General features: G+C 51.9%; 1 protein-coding gene and 1 long non-coding RNA gene across 2 annotated transcripts; both read right to left on the bottom strand.

Moving 5' to 3' along the window:
• Nucleotides 1-471: 471 nt before the first annotated feature.
• On the bottom strand, nt 472-8860 carry LOC135530491 (uncharacterized). Its single transcript, XR_010453856.1, has 3 exons — nt 8803-8860; nt 6988-7108; nt 472-522 (listed from the first exon to the last, which is right to left on the bottom strand). It is a non-coding gene; the product is annotated as an uncharacterized LOC135530491 (long non-coding RNA).
• Nucleotides 8861-14175: 5315 nt separating this feature from the next.
• LOC135530490 (uncharacterized) lies at nt 14176-20238 on the bottom strand. Its single transcript, XM_064958804.1, has 4 exons — nt 20224-20238; nt 16245-16539; nt 14819-15723; nt 14176-14727 (listed from the first exon to the last, which is right to left on the bottom strand). Exons 1-4 carry the CDS (start codon nt 20236-20238, stop codon nt 14176-14178), a joined length of 1767 nt encoding a protein of 588 aa, XP_064814876.1.
• Between the last annotated feature and the right edge of the window lie 703 nt (nt 20239-20941).

Below are 20941 nucleotides of genomic sequence, written 5' to 3'. Positions count from 1 at the left end.
GGCATCAACAGGTTACCTCCTTTGGGAGGAGACTGTACGACCAGGCATCAACAGGTTACCAGCAGGGTATCTCCTTTGGGAGGAGACTATACTACCTGTCATCAACAGGTTACCTCCTTTGGGAGGAGACTATACTACCAGGTATCAACAGGTTACCTCCTTTGGGAGGAGACTGTACTACCAGGTATCAACAGGTTACCTCCTTTGGGAGGAGACTGTACGACCAGGCATCAACAGGTTACCTCCTTTGGGAGGAGCACAATGGCCCTTTTTTTAACATAGTATATGTCCTTGATAATGAAAGTCTCTCTCAAAAATTCATACTACAGTATCATATCTGGAGAGAAAAACACTAATATTGTAAAGTCTGTGGTACGTACTTTCTGAGGCGCTGGTTGAGCTGGAGGAAGCACAGAGTCCTCCAGCGTAGCCTGTTGTCCTCCTGTCGCAAACGTTCAGCTCTCTCTGTCTCGCCACCTCCCTGCCAAGACGGTCTATCAGCTCCTGCTCCATACGCGCCAGCTGCACAGCAGAGAGCCCAGGAGACTCGTTTTCACATCCACATCTCTGCTTTAGTTAACCACAGGGAGTCACAGCTGTGGCTCTTCTGTGTGTTGACTGCAAGGTGACTCTGCATAGAGAAATCGCCCAAGACGGCTTTTGCCAAAAGGGGACATTACAAACTGAATGGACTTGTAGCATTCAGACGCACTATCCTCACATATCCCACCCAAACACACCAGAAGCACTAACCTCACGTATCCCACCCAAACACACCAGAAGCACTATCCTCACGTATCCCACCCAAACACACCAGAAACACTATCCTCACGTATCCCACCCAAACACACCAGAAGCACTATCCTCACGTATCCCACCCAAACACACCAGAAGCACTATCCTCATGTATCCCACCCAAACACACCAGAAGCACTAACCTCACGTATCCCACCCAAACACACCAGAAGCACTATCCTCATGTATCCCACCCAAACACACCAGAAACACTATCCTCACGTATCCCACCCAAACACACCAGAAACACTATCCTCACGTATCCCACCCAAACACACCAGAAGCACTATCCTCACGTATCCCACCCAAACACACCAGAAGCACTATCCTCACGTATCCCACCCAAACACACCAGAAGCACTATCCTCACGTATCCCACCCAAACACACCAGAAGCACTATCCTCACGTATCCCACCCAAACACACCAGAAGCACTATCCTCACGTATCCCACCCAAACACACCAGAAGCACTAACCTCACGTATCCCACCCAAACACACCAGAAGCACTAACCTCACGTATCCCACCCAAACACACCAGAAGCACTATCCTCACGTATCCCACCCAAACACACCAGAAGCACTATCCTCACGTATCCCACCCAAACACACCAGAAGCACTATCCTCATGTATCCCACCCAAACACACCAGAAGCACTAACCTCACCCAAACACACCAGAAGCACTATCCTCACGTATCCCACCCAAACACACCAGAAGCACTATCCTCATGTATCCCACCCAAACACACAGAAACACTATCCTCACGTATCCCACCCAAACACACCAGAAACACTATCCTCACGTATCCCACCCAAACACACCAGAAGCACTATCCTCACGTATCCCCCACCCAAACACACCAGAAGCACTATCCTCACGTATCCCACCCAAACACACCAGAAGCACTATCCTCCCACGTATCCCACCCAAACACACCAGAAGCACTATCCTCACGTATCCCACCCAAACACACCAGAAGCACTATCCTCACGTATCCCACCCAAACACACCAGAAGCACTAACCTCACGTATCCCACCCAAACACACCAGAAGCACTAACCTCACGTATCCCACCCAAACACACCAGAAGCACTATCCTCACGTATCCCACCCAAACACACCAGAAGCACTATCCTCACGTATCCCACCCAAACACACCAGAAGCACTATCCTCACGTATCCCACCCAAACACACCAGAAGCACTATCCTCACGTATCCCACCCAAACACACCAGACGCACTATCCTCACGTATCCCACCCAAACACACCAGAAGCACTATCCTCACGTATCCCACCCAAACACACCAGAAGCACTATCCTCACGTATCCCACCCAAACACACCAGACGCACTATCCTCACGTATCCCACCCAAACACACCAGAATAACTATCCTCACGTATCCCACCCAAACACACCAGAAGCACTATCCTCACGTATCCCACCCAAACACACCAGAAGCACTATCCTCACGTATCCCACCCAAACACACCAGAAGCACTATCCTCACGTATCCCACCCAAACACACCAGAAGCACTATCCTCACGTATCCCACCCAAACACACCAGACGCACTATCCTCACGTATCCCACCCAAACACACCAGAATAACTATCCTCACGTATCCCACCCAAACACACCAGAAGCACTATCCTCACGTATCCCACCCAAACACACCAGAATAACTATCCTCATGTTTCCCACCCAAACACACCAGAATAACTATCCTCATGTTTCCCACCCAAACACACCAGAATAACTATCCTCATGTTTCCCACCCAAACACACCAGAAGCACTATCCTCACGTATCCCACCCAAACACACCAGAAGCACTATCCTCACATATCCCACCCAAACACACCAGAAGCACTATCATCATGTATCCCAACCAAACACACCAGAAGCACTATCCTCACGTATCCCACCCAAACACACCAGAAGCACTATCCTCACGTATCCCACCCAAACACACCAGAAGCACTATCCTCACGTATCCCACCCAAACACACAAGAAGCACTATCCTCATGTATCCCACCCGAAGCACTATCCTCATTTATCCCACCCAAACACACACAAGTGACAACCCTCGCTGCTCACTCACACAAAACGCCATGTGTTCCAGCTTGAGGAGGACTTCTGGACTCCGTAAAGGGCCTGATTCTCCATCTCCAACGGGCTGTCGTCCAGACACCATTTCAGACAGAACATCTTAATGGGATTGTGGCTCGGGCCTCGAGTTTCCAATCTGCTTCATTCTCACCTAACAACCCTCCAACTGGGCAACAACATCGTGGTCATTTCAGCATGCACGAAGCCCATCATTTCAGCCAGCACAAAGCCCATCATTTCAGCCAGCACAAAGCCCATCATTTCAGCCAGCACGAAGCCCATCATTTCAGCCAGCACAAAGCCCATCATTTCAGCCAGCACGAAGCCCATCATTTCAGCCAGCACGAAGCCCATCATTTCAGCCAGCACGAAGCCCATCATGTCAGCCAGCACGAAGCCCATCATTTCAGCCAGCACGAAGCCCATCATTTCAGCCAGCACGAAGCCCATCATTTCAGCCAGCACGAAGCCCATCATTTCAGCCAGCACGAAGCCCATCATTTCAGCCAGCACGAAGCCCATCATTTCAGCCAGCACGAAGGCCATCATTTCAGCATGCACGAAGCCCATCATTTCAGCCAGCACGAAGCCCATCATGTCAGCCAGCACGAAGCCCATCATGTCAGCCAGCACGAAGCCCATCATGTCAGCCAGCACGAAGCCCATAGCCTCTATAGCGTTATCCCCTCTCACAGTCAGTACAGCCTCTATAGCGTTATCCCCTCTCACAGTCAGTACAGCCTCTATAGCGTTATCCCCTCTCACAGTCAGTACAGCCTCTATAGCGTTAGCCCCTCTCACAGTCAGTACAGCCTCTAGCGTTATCCCCTCTCACAGTCAGTACAGCCTCTATAGCGTTATCCCCTCTCACAGTCAGTACAGCCTCTATAGCGTTAGCCCCTTTCACAGTCAGTAAAGCCTCTATAGCGTTATCCCCTCTCACAGTCAGTACAGCCTCTATAGCGTTATCCCCTCTCACAGTCAGTACAGCCTCTATAGCGTTATCCTCTCTCACAGTCAGTACAGCCTCTATAGCGTTATCCCCTTTCACAGTCAGTAAAGCCTCTATAGCGTTAGCCCCTTTCACAGTCAGTACAGCCTCTATAGCGTTATCCTCTCTCACAGTCAGTACAGCCTCTATAGCGTTATCTCATCTCACAGTTAGTACAGCCTCTATAGCGTTAGCCCCTTTCACAGTCAGTACAGCCTCTATAGCGTTAGCCCCTTTCACAGTCAGTACAGCCTCTATAGGGTTAGCCCCTTTCACAGTCAGTACAGCCTCTATAGCGTTATCCCCTCTCACAGCCAGTACAGCCTCTATAGCGTTATCCCTCACAGTCAGTACAGCCTCTATAGCGTTATCCCCTCTCACAGTCAGTACATTCTCTATAGCGTTAGCCCCTCTCACAGTCAGTAAAGCCTCTATAGCGTTATCTCCTCTCACAGTCAGTACAGCCTCTATAGCGTTATCTCCTCTCACAGTCAGTACAGCCTCTATAGCGTTAGCCCCTTTCACAGTCAGTACAGCCTCTAGCGTTATCCCCTCTCACAGTCAGTACAGCCTCTATAGCGTTAGCCCCTCTCACAGTCAGTACAGCCTCTATAGCGTCATCCCCTCTCACAGTCAGTACAGCCTCTATAGCGTCATCCCCTCTCACAGTCAGTACAGCCTCTATAGTGTTATCCCCTCTCACAGTCAGTACAGCCTCTATAGTGTTATCTCCTCTCACAGTCAGTACAGCCTCTATAGCGTCATCCCCTCTCACAGTCAGTACAGCCTCTATAGCGTTATCTCCTCTCACAGTCAGTACAGCCTCTATAGTGTCATCTCCTCTCACAGTCAGTACAGCCTCTATAGTGTTATCTCCTCTCACAGTCAGTACAGCCTCTATAGTGTTATCTCCTCTCACAGTCAGTACAGCCTCTATAGTGTTATCTCCTCTCACTGTCAGTACAGCCTCTATAGCGTTATCCCCTCTCACAGTCAGTACAGCCTCTATAGTGTTATCCCCTCTCACAGTCTGTACAGCCTCTATAGTGTTATCCCCTCTCACAGTCTGTACAGCCTCTATAGTGTTATCCCCTCTCACAGTCTGTACAGCCTCTATAGCGTTATCTCCTCTCACAGTCAGTACAGCCTCTATAGTGTTATCCCATCTCACAGTCTGTACAGCCTCTATAGTGTTATCCCCTCTCACAGTCTGTATAGCCTCTATAGCGTTATCTCCTCTCACAGTCAGTACAGCCTCTATAGTGTTATCCCCTCTCACAGTCAGTACAGCCTCTATAGCGTTATCTCCTCTCACAGTCAGTACAGCCTCTATAGTGTTATCTCCTCTCACAGTCTGTACAGCCTCTATAGTGTTATCCCCCCCTCAGTCAGTACAGCCTCTATAGTGTTATCTCCTCTCACAGTCAGTACAGCCTCTATAGCGTTATCTCCTCTCACAGTCAGTACAGCCTCTATAGTGTTATCTCCTCTCACAGTCAGTACAGCCTCTATAGTGTTATCCCCTCTCACAGTCTGTACAGCCTCTATAGTGTTATCCCCTCTCACAGTCTGTACAGCCTCTATAGTGTTATCTCCTCTCACAGTCAGTACAGCCTCTATAGTGTTATCCCCTCTCACAGTCAGTACAGCCTCTATAGTGTTATCCCCCCTCAGTCAGTACAGCCTCTATAGTGTTATCCCCTCTCACAGTCAGTACAGCCTCTATAGTGTTATCTCCTCTCACAGTCACATATTATATCTCCTCTCACAGTCACACTCTGCTGTGATCTGATAGCTGTGAAGATGTCACCACCGCTGCAAGACGACTAATCGACTGCTGATCCCATCTCTCTCTCTCTCTCACACACACTGCTGATCCCATCTCTCTCTCTCACACACACACACACTGCTGATCCCATCTCTCTCTCTCTCACACACACACACACACTGCTGATCCCATCTCATCTCTCTCTCTCACACACACACACTGCTGATCCCATCTCATCTCTCTCTCTCACACACACACACACTGCTGATCCCATCTCTCTCTCTCTCACACACACACTGCTGATCCCATCTCTCTCTCTCACACACACACACACTGCTGATCCCATCTCTCTCTCTCACACACACACACACACTGCTGATCCCATCTCATCTCTCTCTCTCTCACACACACTGCTGATCCCATCTCATCTCTCTCTCACACACACACACACACTGCTGATCCCATCTCTCTCTCTCTCACACACACACACACACTGCTGATCCCATCTCTCTCTCACACACACACTGCTGATCCCATCTCTCTCTCTCTCACACACACACTGCTGATCCCATCTCTCTCTCTCTCACACACACACTGCTGATCCCATCTCTCTCTCTCTCACACACACACTGCTGATCCCATCTCATCTCTCTCTCACACACACACACTGCTGATCCCATCTCTCTCTCTCACACACACACACTGCTGATCCCATCTCTCTCTCTCACACACACACTGCTGATCCCATCTCATCTCTCTCACACACACACACAGCTGATCCCATCTCTCTCTATCACACACACACAATGCTGATCCCATCTCATCTCTCTCTCTCACACACACACACTGCTGATCCCATCTCTCTCTCTCTCACACACACTGCTGATCCCATCTCTCTCTCTCACACACACACACACTGCTGATCCCATCTCATCTCTCTCTCTCACACACACACACAGCTGATCCCATCTCTCTCTATCACACACACACACAGCTGATCCCATCTCTCTCTATCACACACACACACTGCTGATCCCATCTCTCTCTCACACACACACTGCTGATCCCATCTCTCTCTCACACACACACACACACACACACACACACACACACACACACACACACACACACACACACACACACACACCTGGCCCTATCTCATCTCACACATCAGTCAACTGTGTGATATTCAATATGAGTGCCTCTCTCTCTCCACCCACCCGGGGGCAAGCAGCTTCTGAGGTAGACTCCATGACTACCTTTCCCAAATGTCCTAGAGGCTAAATGGAAGATGTTGTCGTTCCTACCACATGTACTGTACCTCCTCAAGTAGACACTTGTTGTCCTCCACTTTCCTCTGGTGCTCCTGGAGGGGGAGCTTGGCTGGGTCTCCCCTCTCTTTGCTTTGAGTAGCAGGGTTGATGGGAGGGAAAATACATGGCCTGTAAAAGGAGAACGGGGGGGGACATTAGATGATGCTCCTTTTTCTAACACATTCTAAAATATATGACTTTATTTTCAAACACATTTCCAGAACATTTAAACCTCCAGACATGGTTTTCGTAAGTGTTCCTTTCCACTGACAGCAGGTTTTCTAAGTGAGCAAACGGCACGTTGACAAAGTGATTGATGGCGCAGCAGCAGTCCACATACAGTGTAACCGTGAAGTCTCCCATTTACCAATGTCTTCCTCTCTCGTCGCTTCCTTCCCTGCCTACTGTTAACCAATCAGATGTCTTTACTGTACATTGAGCCTTGCCACTGTAACGTATCCCTGCTCCTGAAAGACAGGTTGTGGTTCAGTCCTGCATCGCCGTGGAAAATCTGAGTAATCATCATTATTCAGGTCAGTAGCCAAGAGCCCTTCAGTTAAGAGAGGAGAGGCCTGATAGAGGTGTTGGCTTGCCTGGGTCTGTATCACAGCAAATATACACACACACACACAGAGAAGTGAGCTCACGTTGAGGTTGTCTTCAGGACCATATTTTACAGGTTTGCCTCAATGTGATCATGATGGAACACTAAGTGTTGGGTTACTGGATGTAAACGACACCAAGACATGAGATCGATAGCACCTTGGCGTGGCCCACCCCTGTCTCTCTCTCACTAGAGCCCACCCCTGTCTCTCTCTCACTAGAGCCCACCCCTGTCTCTCTCTCACTAGAGCCCACCCCTGTCTCTCTCTCACTAGAGCCCACCCCTGTCTCTCTCTCACTAGAGCCCACCCCTGTCTCTCTCTCACTAGAGCCCACCCCTGTCTCTCTCTCACTAGAGCCCACCCCTGTCTCTCTCTCACTAGAGCCCACCCCTGTCTCTCTCTCACTAGAGCCCACCCTGTCTCTCTCACGAGCCCACCCCTGTCTCTCTCTCACTAGAGCCCACCCCTGTCTCTCTCTCACTAAAGCCCACCCCTGTCTCTCTCTCACTAGAGCCCACCCCTGTCTCTCTCTCCCTAGAGCCCACCCCTGTCTCTCTCTCACTAGAGCCCACCCTGTCTCTCTCACGAGCCCACCCTGTCTCTCTCTCACTAGAGCCCACCCCTGTCTATCTCTCACTAGAGCCCACCCCTGTCTCTCTCTCACTAGAGCCCACCCCTGTCTCTCTCTCACTAGAGCCCACCCTGTCTCTCTCACTAGAGCCCACCCTGTCTCTCTCTCTCTCTCTCTCTCTCTCTCTCTCTCTCTCTCTCTCTCTCTCTCTCTCTCTCTCTCTCGAGCTCACCCTGTCTCTCTCTCTCACTCACTAGAGCCCACCCTCTCTCTCTCTCTCTCTCTCTCTCTCTAGAGCCCACCCTGTCTCTCTCTCTCACTAGAACCCACCCAGAGAGAGCGACAGAGAGAGAGAGAGAGAGAGAGACAGACAGAGACAGAAGGAAAAAAGAGAGCCAGAGAGAATGAGCGAGAGCAAGAGAGAGAGAGCGAAAGATAAAAAGAGAGAGGGCGAGAAAGAGAGAGGGAGAATGAGAGAGAGAAGGAAAAAGAGAGAGGGAGAGAAAGAGAGAGAATGAGAGAGAAGAAAAAAGAGAGGGAGAGAAAGAGAGAGAGAAGGAAAAAGAGAGAGGGAGAGAATGAGAAAGAGAGAATGAGAGAGAGAAGGAAAAAGAAAGAGCGAGAGAGGAGTCACCTGAAACCCTCACCTTTCTGCTGGTGAATGTGAGAGGTAAAGACGTCTTAATGTCCGGTCCACTAGCGCCTGTCAAATAAAAGACAGAAGGGGATTATCCCAAAGTAACATCCCAGTTTACTGCAGCAGGACAAGAGCCAGCCACCTAAAAGCAATACTTAATTTATATTACTTTCACGCTTTCATTGAGTGGGGTGTCTTTACAGTTTGAGCTGAGTGGGGTGTATTTACAGTTTGAGCTGAGTGAGGTGTCTTTACAGTTTGAGCTGAGTGGGGTGTCTTTACAGTTTGAGCTGAGTGGGGTGTCTTTACAGTTTGAGCTGAGTGGGGTGTCTTTACAGTTTGAGCTGAGTGGGGTGTCTTTACAGTTTGAGCTGAGTGAGGTGTCTTTACAGTTTGAGCTGAGTGGGGTGTCTTTACAGTTTGAGCTGAGTGGGGTGTCTTTACAGTTTGAGCTGAGTGGGGTGTCTTTACAGTTTGAGCTGAGTGAGGTGTCTTTACAGTTTGAGCTGAGTGGGGTGTCTTTACAATTTGAGCTGAGTGGGGTGTCTTTACAGTTTGAGCTGAGTGGGGTGTCTTTACAGTTTGAGCTGAGTGAGGTGTCTTTACAGTTTGAGCTGAGTGGGGTGTCTTTACAGTTTGAGCTGAGTGAGAGGTGGAACCGTGGGAGCCAGGGAGGGACGGACTTGTTTTACGACTCTGGTCAACATTGCTGTAATCAAATTGTGTCTCTGTTCATTATGCCTGTGTGTGTGTCTCTGTTCATTATGTGTGTGTGTGTGTGTGTCTCTGTTCATTATGTGTGTGTGTGTGTGTGTGTCTCTGTTCATTATGTGTGTGTGTGTGTGTGTGTCTCTGTTCATTGTGTGTGTGTGTGTGTGTGTCTCTGTTCATTGTGTGTGTGTGTGTGTGTCTCTGTTCATTGTGTGTGTGTGTGTGTGTGTGTGTGTGTGTGTGTGTGTGTGTGTGTGTGTGTGTGTGTGTCTCTGTTCATTGTGTGTGTGTGTCTCTGTTCATTGTGTGTGTGTGTGTGTGTCTCTGTTCATTGTGTGTGTGTGTGTGTGTGTGTGTGTGTGTGTGTGTGTGTGTGTGTGTGTGTGTGTGTGTGTGTGTGTGTGTGTGTGTGTGTGTGTGTGTGTGTGTGTGTGTGTGTGTGTGTCTGTGAGTGAGTGTGTCTGTGAGTGTGTGTGGTCACTAAGGAACCGGACACCTCTCCCACTGCAGCTGAGTTGAGTTTATTTACCTCAGTAGTCCTGTTCAGCTGCAACTCTGTCTGAGCCCTCAGTAGAACTGAACTAGGTAGAGTGGACTAAAGCCTGAGCCCTCAGTAGAACTGAACTAGGTAGAGTGGACTAAAGCCTGAGCCCTCAGTAGAACTGAACTAGGTAGAGTGGACTAAAGCCTGAGCCCTCAGTAGAACTGAACTAGGTAGAGTGGACTAAAGCCTGAGCCCTCAGTAGAACTGAACTAGGTGGAGTGGACTAAAGCCTGAGCCCTCAGTAGAACTGAACTAGGTAGAGTGGACTAAAGCCTGAGCCCTCAGTAGAACTGAACTAGGTAGAGTGGACTAAAGCCTGAGCCCTCAGTAGAACTGAACTAGGTAGAGTGGACTAAAGCCTGAGCCCTCAGTAGAACTGAACTAGGTAGAGTGGACTAAAGCCTGAGCCCTCAGTAGAACTGAACTAGGTGGAGTGGACTAAAGCCTGAGCCCTCAGTAGAACTGAACTAGGTAGAGTGGACTAACATCTGAGCCCTCAGTAGAACTGAACTAGGTAGAGTGGACTAAAGCCTGAGCCCTCAGTAGACCTGAACTAGGTAGAGTGGACTAAAGCCTGAGCCCTCAGTAGAACTGAACTAGGTAGAGTGGACTAAAGCCTGAGCCCTCAGTAGAACTGAACTAGGTAGAGTGGACTAAAGCCTGAGCCCTCAGTAGAACTGAACTAGGTAGAGTGGACTAAAGCCTGAGCCCTCAGTAGAACTGAACTAGGTGGAGTGGACTAAAGCCTGAGCCCTCAGTAGAACTGAACTAGGTAGAGTGGACTAACATCTGAGCCCTCAGTAGAACTGAACTAGGTAGAGTGGACTAAAGCCCGAGCCCTCAGTAGAACTGAACTAGGTGGAGTGGACTAAAGCCTGAGCCCTCAGTAGAACTGAACTAGGTGGAGTGGACTAAAGCCTGAGCCCTCAGTAGAACTGAACTAGGTAGAGTGGACTAAAGCCTGAGCCCTCAGTAGAACTGAACTAGGTGGAGTGGACTAAAGCCTGAGCCCTCAGTAGAACTGAACTAGGTGGAGTGGACTAAAGCCTGAGCCCTCAGTAGAACTGAACTAGGTGGAGTGGACTAACGCCTGAGCCCTCAGTAGAACTGAACTAGGTAGAGTGGACTAAAGCCTGAGCCCTCAGTAGAACTGAACTAGGTAGAGTGGACTAAAGCCTGAGCCCTCAGTAGAACTGAACTAGGTAGAGTGGACTAAAGCCTGAGCCCTCAGTAGAACTGAACTAGGTAGAGTGGACTAAAGCCTGAGCCCTCAGTAGAACTGAACTAGGTAGAGTGGACTAAAGCCTGAGCCCTCAGTAGAACTGAACTAGGTAGAGTGGACTAAAGCCTGAGCCCTCAGTAGAACTGAACTAGGTAGAGTGGACTAAAGCCTGAGCCCTCAGTAGAACTGAACTAGGTAGAGTGGACTAACGCCTGAGCCCTCAGTAGAACTGAACTAGGTAGAGTGGACTAAAGCCTGAGCCCTCAGTAGAACTGAACTAGGTAGAGTGGACTAAAGCCTGAGCCCTCAGTAGAACTGAACGAGGTGGAGTGGACTAAAGCCTGAGCCCTCAGTAGAACTGAACTAGGTAGAGTGGACTAACATCTGAGCCCTCAGTAGAACTGAACTAGGTAGAGTGGACTAAAGCCTGAGCCCTCAGTAGAACTGAACTAGGTAGAGTGGACTAAAGCCTGAGCCCTCAGTAGAACTGAACTAGGTAGAGTGGACTAAAGCCTGAGCCCTCAGTAGAACTGAACTAGGTAGAGTGGACTAAAGCCTGAGCCCTCAGTAGAACTGAACTAGGTAGAGTGGACTAAAGCCTCAGCCCTCAGTAGAACTGAACTAGGTAGAGTGGACTAAAGCCTGAGCCCTCAGTAGAACTGAACTAGGTAGAGTGGACTAACGCCTGAGCCCTCAGTAGAACTGAACTAGGTAGAGTGGACTAAAGCCTGAGCCCTCAGTAGAACTGAACTAGGTAGAGTGGACTAACATCTGAGCCCTCAGTAGAACTGAACTAGGTAGAGTGGACTAACATCTGAGCCCTCAGTAGAACTGAACTAGGTAGAGTGGACTAACATCTGAGCCCTCAGTAGAACTGAACTAGGTAGAGTGGACTAACATCTGAGCCCTCAGTAGAACTGAACTAGGTAGAGTGGACTAAAGCCTGAGCCCTCAGTAGAACTGAACTAGGTAGAGTGGACTAAAGCCTGAGCCCTCAGTAGAACTGAACTAGGTAGAGTGGACTAACATCTGAGCCCTCAGTAGAACTGAACTAGGTAGAGTGGACTAAAGCCTGCCATTAAATACATTCAATAGTATCATAGTGTTGGTTTCATTTGGGTGCATTCATGAGTTACAAATCCCACATTTCTGTAGACATCTGAGTCAAGTTCTTTGCAAATTGTCCAATACTAATCCTCCATTAAAACGTTGTGAGAACAACACAAAAACTGCTTTTAAAAACACATCCAACAGCCGGTCATTGCTATGTAGTTCATGTCACTGCAGAAGGCAGGGTTGATGACTTCATTCACTATGCACTGTTATTACTGAGTGTACAAACATTAAGAACACCTGCTCTTTCCATAACATAGACTGACCAGGTGAAATCTATGATCCCTTATTGATGTCACTTGTTAAATCCTCTTCAATCAGTGTAGATGAAGGGGAGGAGACAGGTTAAAGATATGATCACTTATTGATGTCACCTGTTAAATCCTCTTCAATCAGTGTAGATGAAGGGGAGGAGACAGGTTAAAGATATGATCCCTTATTGAGGTCACTTGTTAAATCCTCTTCAATCAGTGTAGATGAAGGGGAGGAGACGGGTTAAAGGAGGAGTTCTCAGCCTTGAGACAGTTGAGATGTGGATTGTGTTTGTGTCAGAGGGTGAATGGGCAAGACAGAATATTGAAGTGTCTTTGTACAGGGTCTGGTAGTATTGAACCTTTACTTAACTAGGCAAGTCAGTTAATTAAGAACAAATTATTATTTACAATGACGGCCTACACCGGCCAAACGACGCTGGGCCAATTGTGCGCCACCCCATGGGAGTCCCAATCACGGCCGGTTTGCAGGCTGTGTACCCCAACTAACACGTACAGACGTATAATATGATTAAACAGGCTATTTGTGCTTCAGTGCTTACATTGTAGACAGAGAAGAACACATTAAAAGTAACTGAATCAATACTTTGTACAGAGCCTCTGTGTGCTAATAAATAATACATTCTACATGCAGATATTTATAAAATGTTTTCTGTGGCAGTAACTCACCTCTACGTCCATCTCTGTTGCAGAGGCTTGTGGGAATGCTGCTGGTGTGTGGTCTGGGCTGTGTGCCTCTGTCCCCCCACCCCCTGTCCCAGCCTAGTCTACCCTCTCTGACTACACCCCCTGTCCCAGCCTCGTCTACCCTCTCTGACTACACCCGTCAGCCACAGCCTACTCCTCACCCCCTGTCCCAGCCTAGTCTACCCTCTCTGCCTACACCCCCTGTCCCAGCGTAGTCTACCCTCTCTGACTATACCACCTGTCCCAGCCTAGTCTACCCTCTCTGCCTCCACCCCTGTCAGCCACAGCCTACTCCTCACCCCCTGTCCCAGCCTAGTCTACCCTCTCTGACTACACCCCCTGTCCCAGCCTAGTCTACCCGCTCTGCCTCCACCCCTGTCAGCCACAGCCTACTCCTCACCCCCTGTCCCAGCCTAGTCTACCCTCTCTGACTACACCCCCTGTCCCAGCCTAGTCTACCCTCTCTGACTACACCCCCTGTCCCAGCCTAGTCTACCCGCTCTGCCTCCACCCCTGTCAGCCACAGCCTACTCCTCACCGCCTGGCTAACCAGTGTCTTCACTGTTCGTCAATAATGCAGCAGAGTCTTCTACAGTTTCTCCCATCCCTCCAGGTAGAGCAGAAGGATGTGTCTGACTCTTCCAGCCGTCAGTCTCCACGCCGTCTACTGCCACCTAATTAGTCTTTCAGAGTGCTGCTTGGGTTACGCTTGAATAAGTCATAAAACACACAGAGAGATGGGTGTTGTGTCAACGTGTTCCTCTGTGTTTCTGGTTGGAAGGACCACGTCATGTCTGTTGACGGATATTTTGTTCTTTAGTTTTAACGAAGGAATTAGTTGATGACTAAATGAGTGACGGTGGGTCCTGTGGGGTCCTGTGGCGGGGGGGTCCTGTGAAGGTGGGGTCCTGTGACGGTGGGGTCCTGTGAAGGTGGGGTCCTGTGGGGTCCTGTGACTGTGGGGTCCTGTGAAGGTGGGGTCCTGTGACGGTGGGGTCCTGTGAAGGTGGGGTCCTGTGGGGTCCTGTGAAGGTGGGGTCCTGTGAAGGTGGGGTCCTGTGAGGGTGGGGTCCTGTGAAGGTGGGGTCCTGTGACGGTGGGGTCCTGTGAGGGTGGGGTCCTGTGACTGTGGGGTCCTGTGACTGTGGGGTCCTGTGACTGTGGGGTCCTGTGAAGGTGGGGTCCTGTGACGGTGGGGTCCTGTGAAGGTGGGGTCCTGTGACGGTGGGGTCCTGTGAGGGTGGGGTCCTGTGAAGGTGGGGTCCTGTGACTGTGGGGTCCTGTGAGGGTGGGGTCCTGTGAAGGTGGGGTCCTGTGACGGTGGGGTCCTGTGACTGTGGGGTCCTGTGACTGTGGGGTCCTGTGGGGTCCTGTGACTGTGGGGTCCTGTGAAGGTGGGGTCCTGTGAGGGTGGGGTCCTGTTACGGTGGGGTCCTGTGACGGTGGGGTCCTGTGGGGTCCTGTGGGGTCCTGTGACTGTGGGGTCCTGTGACTGTGGGGTCCTGTGGGGTCCTGTGAGGGTGGGGTCCTGTGGGGGTGGGGTTCTGTGAGGGTGGGGTCCTGTGACTGTGGGGTCCTGTGACGGTGGGGTCCTGTGAAGGTGGGGTCCTGTGACGGTGGGGTCCTGTGGGGTCCTGTGACTGTGGGGTCCTGTGAAGGTGGGGTCCTGTGAAGGTGGGGTCCTGTGACGGTGGGGTCCTGTGGGGTCCTGTGACTGTGGGGTCCTGTGAAGGTGGGGTCCTGTGACGGTGGGGTCCTGTGGGGTCCTGTGACTGTGGGGTCCTGTGAAGGTGGGGTCCTGTGACGGTGGGGTCCTGTGAAGGTGGGGTCCTGTGACGGTGGGGTCCTGTGAAGGTGGGGTCCTGTGAAGGTGGGGTCCTGTGAGGGTGGGGTCCTGTGAAGGTGGGGTCTTGTGACTGTGGGGTCCTGTGAGGGTGGGGTCCTGTGAAGGTGGGGTCCTGTGACTGTGGGGTCCTGTGAGGGTGGGGTCCTGTGACTGTGGGGTCCTGTGACTGTGGGGTCCTGTGGGGTCCTGTGACTGTGGGGTCCTGTGACTGTGGGGTCCTGTGAAGGTGGGGTCCTGTGGGGTCCTGTGAAGGTGGGGTCCTGTGGGGTCCTGTGACTGTGGGGTCCTGTGAAGGTGGGGTCCTGTGACTGTGGGGTCCTGTGAAGTTGGGGTCCTGTGACGGTGGGGTCCTGTGAAGGTGGGGTCCTGTGAGGGTGGGGTCCTGTGAAGGTGGGGTCTTGTGACTGTGGGGTCCTGTGAGGGTGGGGTCCTGTGAAGGTGGGGTCCTGTGACGGTGGGGTCCTGTGAGGGTGGGGTCCTGTGGGGTCCTGTGACTGTGGGGTCCTGTGAAGGTGGGGTCCTGTGAGGGTGGGGTCCTGTTACGGTGGGGTCCTGTGACGGTGTGGTCCTGTGAGGGTGGGGTCCTGTTACGGTGGGGTCCTGTGAGGGTGGGGTCCTGTGGGGTCCTGTGACGGTGGGGTCCTGTGACGGTCTGGTCCTGTGGGGTCCTGTGACTGTGGGGTCCTGTGAAGGTGGGGTCCTGTGAGGGTGGGGTCCTGTTACGGTGGGGTCCTGTGACGGTCTGGTCCTGTGGGGTCCTGTGACGGTGGGGTCCTGTGACGGTGGGGTCCTGTGAGGGTGGGGTCCTGTGAGGGTGGGGTCCTGTTACGGTGGGGTCCTGTGACGGTCTGGTCCTGTGGGGTCCTGTGACTGTGGGGTCCTGTGAAGGTGGGGTCCTGTGACGGTGGGGTCCTGTGACTGTGGGGTCCTGTGAAGGTGGGGTCCTGTGAGGGTGGGGTCCTGTTATGGTGGGGTCCTGTGACGGTCTGGTCCTGTGGGGTCCTGTGACTGTGGGGTCCTGTGAAGGTGGGGTCCTGTGAGGGTGGGGTCCTGTTACGGTGGGGTCCTGTGACGGTCTGGTCCTGTGGGGTCCTGTGACGGTGGGGTCCTGTGACGGTGGGGTCCTGTGAGGGTGGGGTCCTGTGAGGGTGGGGTCCTGTGATGGTGGGGTCCTGTGATGGTGGGGTCCTGTGACGGTGGGGTCCTGTGATGGTGTGGTCCTGTGGGGTCCTGTGACGGTGGGGTCCTGTGATGGTGGGGTCCTGTGATGGTGGGGTCCTGTGACGGTGGGGTCCTGTGATGGTGTGGTCCTGTGGGGTCCTGTGACGGTGGGGTCCTGTGATGGTGGGGTCCTGTGACGGTGGGGTCCTGTGATGGTGTGGTCCTGTGGGGTCCTGTGACGGTGGGGTCCTGTGGGGTCCTGTGACAGTGGGGTCCTGTGACAGTGGGGTCCTGTGACGGTGGGGTCCTGTGGGGTCCTGTCTGGTCCTGTGACGGTGGGGTCCTGTGGGGTCCTGTGACGGTGGGGTCCTGTGAGGGTGGGGTCCTGTGGGGTCCTGTGAGGTCCTGTGGGGTCCTGTGGGGTCCTGTGACGGTGGGGTCCTGTGGGGTCCTGTGAGGGTGGGGTCCTGTGGGGTCCTGTGGGGTCCTGTGGGGTCCTGTGACGGTGTGGTCCTGTGGGGTCCTGTCTGGTCCTGTGACGGTGGGGTCCTGTGGGGTCCTGTGGGGTCCTGTGACGGTGTGGTCCTGTGGGGTCCTGTCTGGTCCTGTGACGGTGGGGTCCTGTGGGGTCCTGTGGGGTCCTGTGATGGTGGGGTCCTGTGGGGTCCTTTGAGGTCCTGTGACGGTGGGGTCCTGTGGGGTCCTGTGGGGTCCTGTGGGGTCCTGTGGGGTCCTGTGACGGTGGGGTCCTGTGGGGTCCTGTGGGGTCCTGTGACGGTGGGGTCCTGTGGGGTCCTGTGACGGTGGGGTCCTGTGGGGTCCTGTGGGGTCCTGTGGGGTCCTGTGACGGTGGGGTCCTGTGGGGTCCTGTGGGGTCCTGTGGGGTCCTGTGACGGTGGGGTCCTGTGAGGGTGGGGTCCTGTGACGGTGGGGTCCTGTGAGGGTGGGGTCCTGTGACGGTGGGGTCCTGTGGGGTCCTGTGGGGTCCTGTGACGGTGGGGTCCTGTGGGGTCCTGTGGGGTCCTGTGGGGTCCTGTGGCGTCCTGTGGGGTCCTGTGGGGTCCTGTGGGGTCCTGTGCTTGATCAGGATAAAACATTTTTTTATTTTTTTTATTTCACCTTTATTTAACCAGGTAGGCTAGTTGAGAACAAGTTCTCATTTGCAACTGCGACCTGGCTTAGATAAAGCATAGCAGTGTGAACAGACAACACAGAGTTACACATGGCCCGAGAATTGAACCCTGTGGCACCCCCATAGAGACTGCCAGAGGACCGGACAGCATGCCCTCCGATTTAAAACACTGAACTCTGTCTGCAAAGTAGTTGGTGAATCAGGCACGGCAGTCATCAGAAAAACCGAGGCTACTGAATCTGCCGATAAGAATATGGTGATTGACAGAGTTGAAAGCCTTGGCAAGGTCGATGAAGACGGCTGCACAGTACTGTCTTTTATCGATGTCGGTTATGATTTCGTTTAGTACCTAGAGCGTGGCTGAGGTGCACCCGTGACCGGCTCGGAAAACCAGATTGCACAGCGGAGAAGGTACGGTGGGATTCGAGATGGTCAGTGACCTGTTTGTTGACTTGGCTTTCGAAGACCTTAGATAGGCAGGGCAGGAAGGATATAGGTCTGTAACAGTTTGGGTCCAGGGTGTCTCCCCTTTGAAGAGGGGATGACCGCGGCAGCTTTCCAGTCCTTGGGGATCTCAGACGATATGAAAGAGAGGTTGAACAGGCTGGTAATAGGGGTTGCGACAATGGCGGCGGATAGTTTCAGAAAGAGAGGGTCCAGATTGTCTAGCCCAGCTGATTTGTAGGGGTCCAGGTTTTGCAGCTCTTTCAGAACATATGCTATCTGGATTTGGGTAAAGGAGAACCTGGAGAGGCTTGGGGGGGGCGGAGCTGTTGGCCGAGGTTGGAGTAGCCAGGCGGAAGGCATGGCCAGCCGTTGAGAAATGCTTGTTGAAGTTTTTGATAATCATGGATTTATCGGTGGTGACCGTGTTACCTAACCTCAGTGCAGTGGGCAGCTGGGAGGAGGTGCTCTTGTTCTCCATGGACTTCACAGTGTCCCAGAACTTTCTGGAGTTGGAGCTACAGGATGCAAATTTCTGCCTGAAGAAGCTGGCCTTAGCTTTCCTGACTGACTGCGTGTATTGGTTCCTGTCTTCCCTGAACAGTTGCATATTGCGGGGACTATTTGATGCTATTGCAGTCTGCCACAGGAGGTTTTTGTGCTGGTCGAGGGCAGTCAGGTCTGGAGTGATCTAAGGGCTATATCTGTTCTTAGTTTTGCATTTTTTGAACAGAGCATGCTTATCTAAAATGGTGAGGAAGTTACTTTTAAAGAATGACCAGGCATCCTCAACTGACGGGATGAGGTCAATGTCCTTCCAGGATACCCGGGCCAGGTCGATTAGAAAGGCCTGCTCACAGAAGTGTTTTAGGGAGCATTTGACAGTGATGAGGGGTGGTCGTTTGACTGCGGCTCCGTAGCGGATACAGGCAATGAGGCAGTGATCGCTGAAATCCTGGTTGAAGACAGCGGAGGTGTATTTGGAGGGCCAGTTGGTCAGGATGACGTCTATGAGGGTGCCCTTGTTTACAGATTTAGGGTTGTACCTGGTGGGTTCCTTGATGATTTGTGTGAGATTGAGGGCGTCTAGCTTAGATTGTAGGACTGCCGGGGTGTTAAGCACATCCCAGTTTAGGTCACCTAACAGAACAAACTCTGAAGCTAGATGGGGGGCGATCAATTCACAAATGGTGTTCAGGGCACAGCTGGGAGCTGAGGGGGGTCGGTAGCAGGCGGCAACAGTGAGAGACTTATTTCTGGAGAGAGTAATTTTTAAAATTAGTAGTTCGAACTGTTTGGGTATGGACCTGGAAAGTATGACATTACTTTGCATGCTCTCTCTGCAGTAGACTGCAACTCCTCCCCCTTTGGCAGTTCTATCTTGACGGAAAATGTTATAGTTGGGTATGGAAATCTCAGAATTTTTGGTGGCCTTCCTGAGCCAGGATTCAGACACGGCAAGGACATCAGGGTTAGCAGAGTGTGCTAAAGCGGTGAGTAAAACAAACTTAGGGAGGAGGCTTCTGATGTTGACATGCATGAAACCAAGGCTTTTACAATCACAGAAGTCAACAAATGAGGGTGCCTGGGGACATGCAGGGCCTGGGTTTACCTCCACATCACCCGCGGAACAGAGGAGGAGTAGTATGAGGGTGCGGCTAAAGGCTATCAAAACTGGTCGCCTCGAGCAGTGGGGACAGAGAATAAAAGGAGTAGATTTCTGGGCATGGTAGAATATATTCAGGGCATAATGCGCAGACATGGGTATGGTGGGGTGCGGGTACAGCGGGAGGTAAGCCCAGGCACTGGGTGATGATGAGAGAGGTTGTATCTCTGGATATGCTGGTTGTAATAGGTGAGGTCACCGCATGTGTGGGAGGTGGGACAAAGGAGGTATCAGGGGTATGAAGAGTGGAACTTGGGGCTCTATTGTAAACTAAAACAATGATAACTAACCTGAACAACAGTATACAAGGCATATTGACATTTGAGAGAGACATACAGCGAGGCATACAGTAATCACATGTGTTGAATGGGGGAGCAAGCTAAAACAGTAGCTAAAACAGTAGGGAGACAACAACAGCTAATCAGCTAGCACAACAACAGCAGGTAAAATGGCGTTGACTAGGCAGGGAGGGTTGGGTTGACGACACACAGAGCCTGAGTGCGGCTGGGGCCGACAGATAAAACATAAACAAGCAGAATGGAGTACCGTGATTAATGGACAGTCCAGTAATATTTGGAGCATCATTCTCCTTAACACACAGCAAATTCATTCAGACCTACAGCGTCCACTTACCGTCTGTCCTAACATCTTTAATACACTCCAACCAACTTTTCTCCCTCCATCCCCCATTTATCCCTCTCCCTCCATCACCCCCATTTCTCCCTTCATCCCTCCCCCATCCATCCCTCCATCCATTACCCCCATTTCTCCCTCCATCCATCACCCCCATTTCTCCCTCCATCCCACTTCTCTCCCTCCATCCCCATCTATTCCCCCATATCTCCCTCCATCCCCATCTCTCCCTCCATCCCTCATCTCTCTCTATCCCTCCCTCCATCCATCTATCCCTCCATCCTGCCCTCCGTCCCCCACTCAATTCCTAATCTCTCCCATCTCCCCATCCATCCCTCATCTCTCTCTATCCCTCCCTCCCTCCATCCCCTATCCCTCCATCCATCCCCCATCTATCCCTCCATCCTGCCCTCCGTCCCCCACTCCATTCCTCATCTCTCCCTCCATCCCTCCCATCTCCCCATCCATCCCTCATCTCTCTCTCTCTATCCCTCTCTCCATCCATCCATCCCCCCATCTATCCCTCCATCCTGCCCTCCGTCCCCCACTCCATTCCTCATCTATCCCTCCATCCCATTTCTCCCTGCATCCCTCATCTCTCCTCCATCCCCCACTTCTCCCTCCCGCCATTCCCCATCTCTCCCTCATCCATCCCTCCATCCCCCATTTCTCCCTCCATCCCACTTCTCTCCCCCCATCCCTCCCTCCATCCCCTATC

The sequence above is a fragment of the Oncorhynchus masou genome, unplaced genomic scaffold (genome assembly GCF_036934945.1).
Source record: "Oncorhynchus masou masou isolate Uvic2021 unplaced genomic scaffold, UVic_Omas_1.1 unplaced_scaffold_1354, whole genome shotgun sequence".
Taxonomy (NCBI): domain Eukaryota; kingdom Metazoa; phylum Chordata; class Actinopteri; order Salmoniformes; family Salmonidae; genus Oncorhynchus; species Oncorhynchus masou.
This window is presented reverse-complemented; position numbering and strand designations above follow the sequence as displayed.

Coding starts and splice junctions, on each gene's coding strand:
- LOC135530490 (XM_064958804.1), bottom strand. Junction 15,724..16,244: donor GACCGTCACAGGACCCCACC/GTAACAGGACCC, acceptor CCACCGTAACAG/GACCCCACCCTCACAGGACC. Junction 14,728..14,818: donor CACAGTCACAGGACCCCACA/GTCACAGGACCC, acceptor CCACCTTCACAG/GACCCCACAGTCACAGGACC.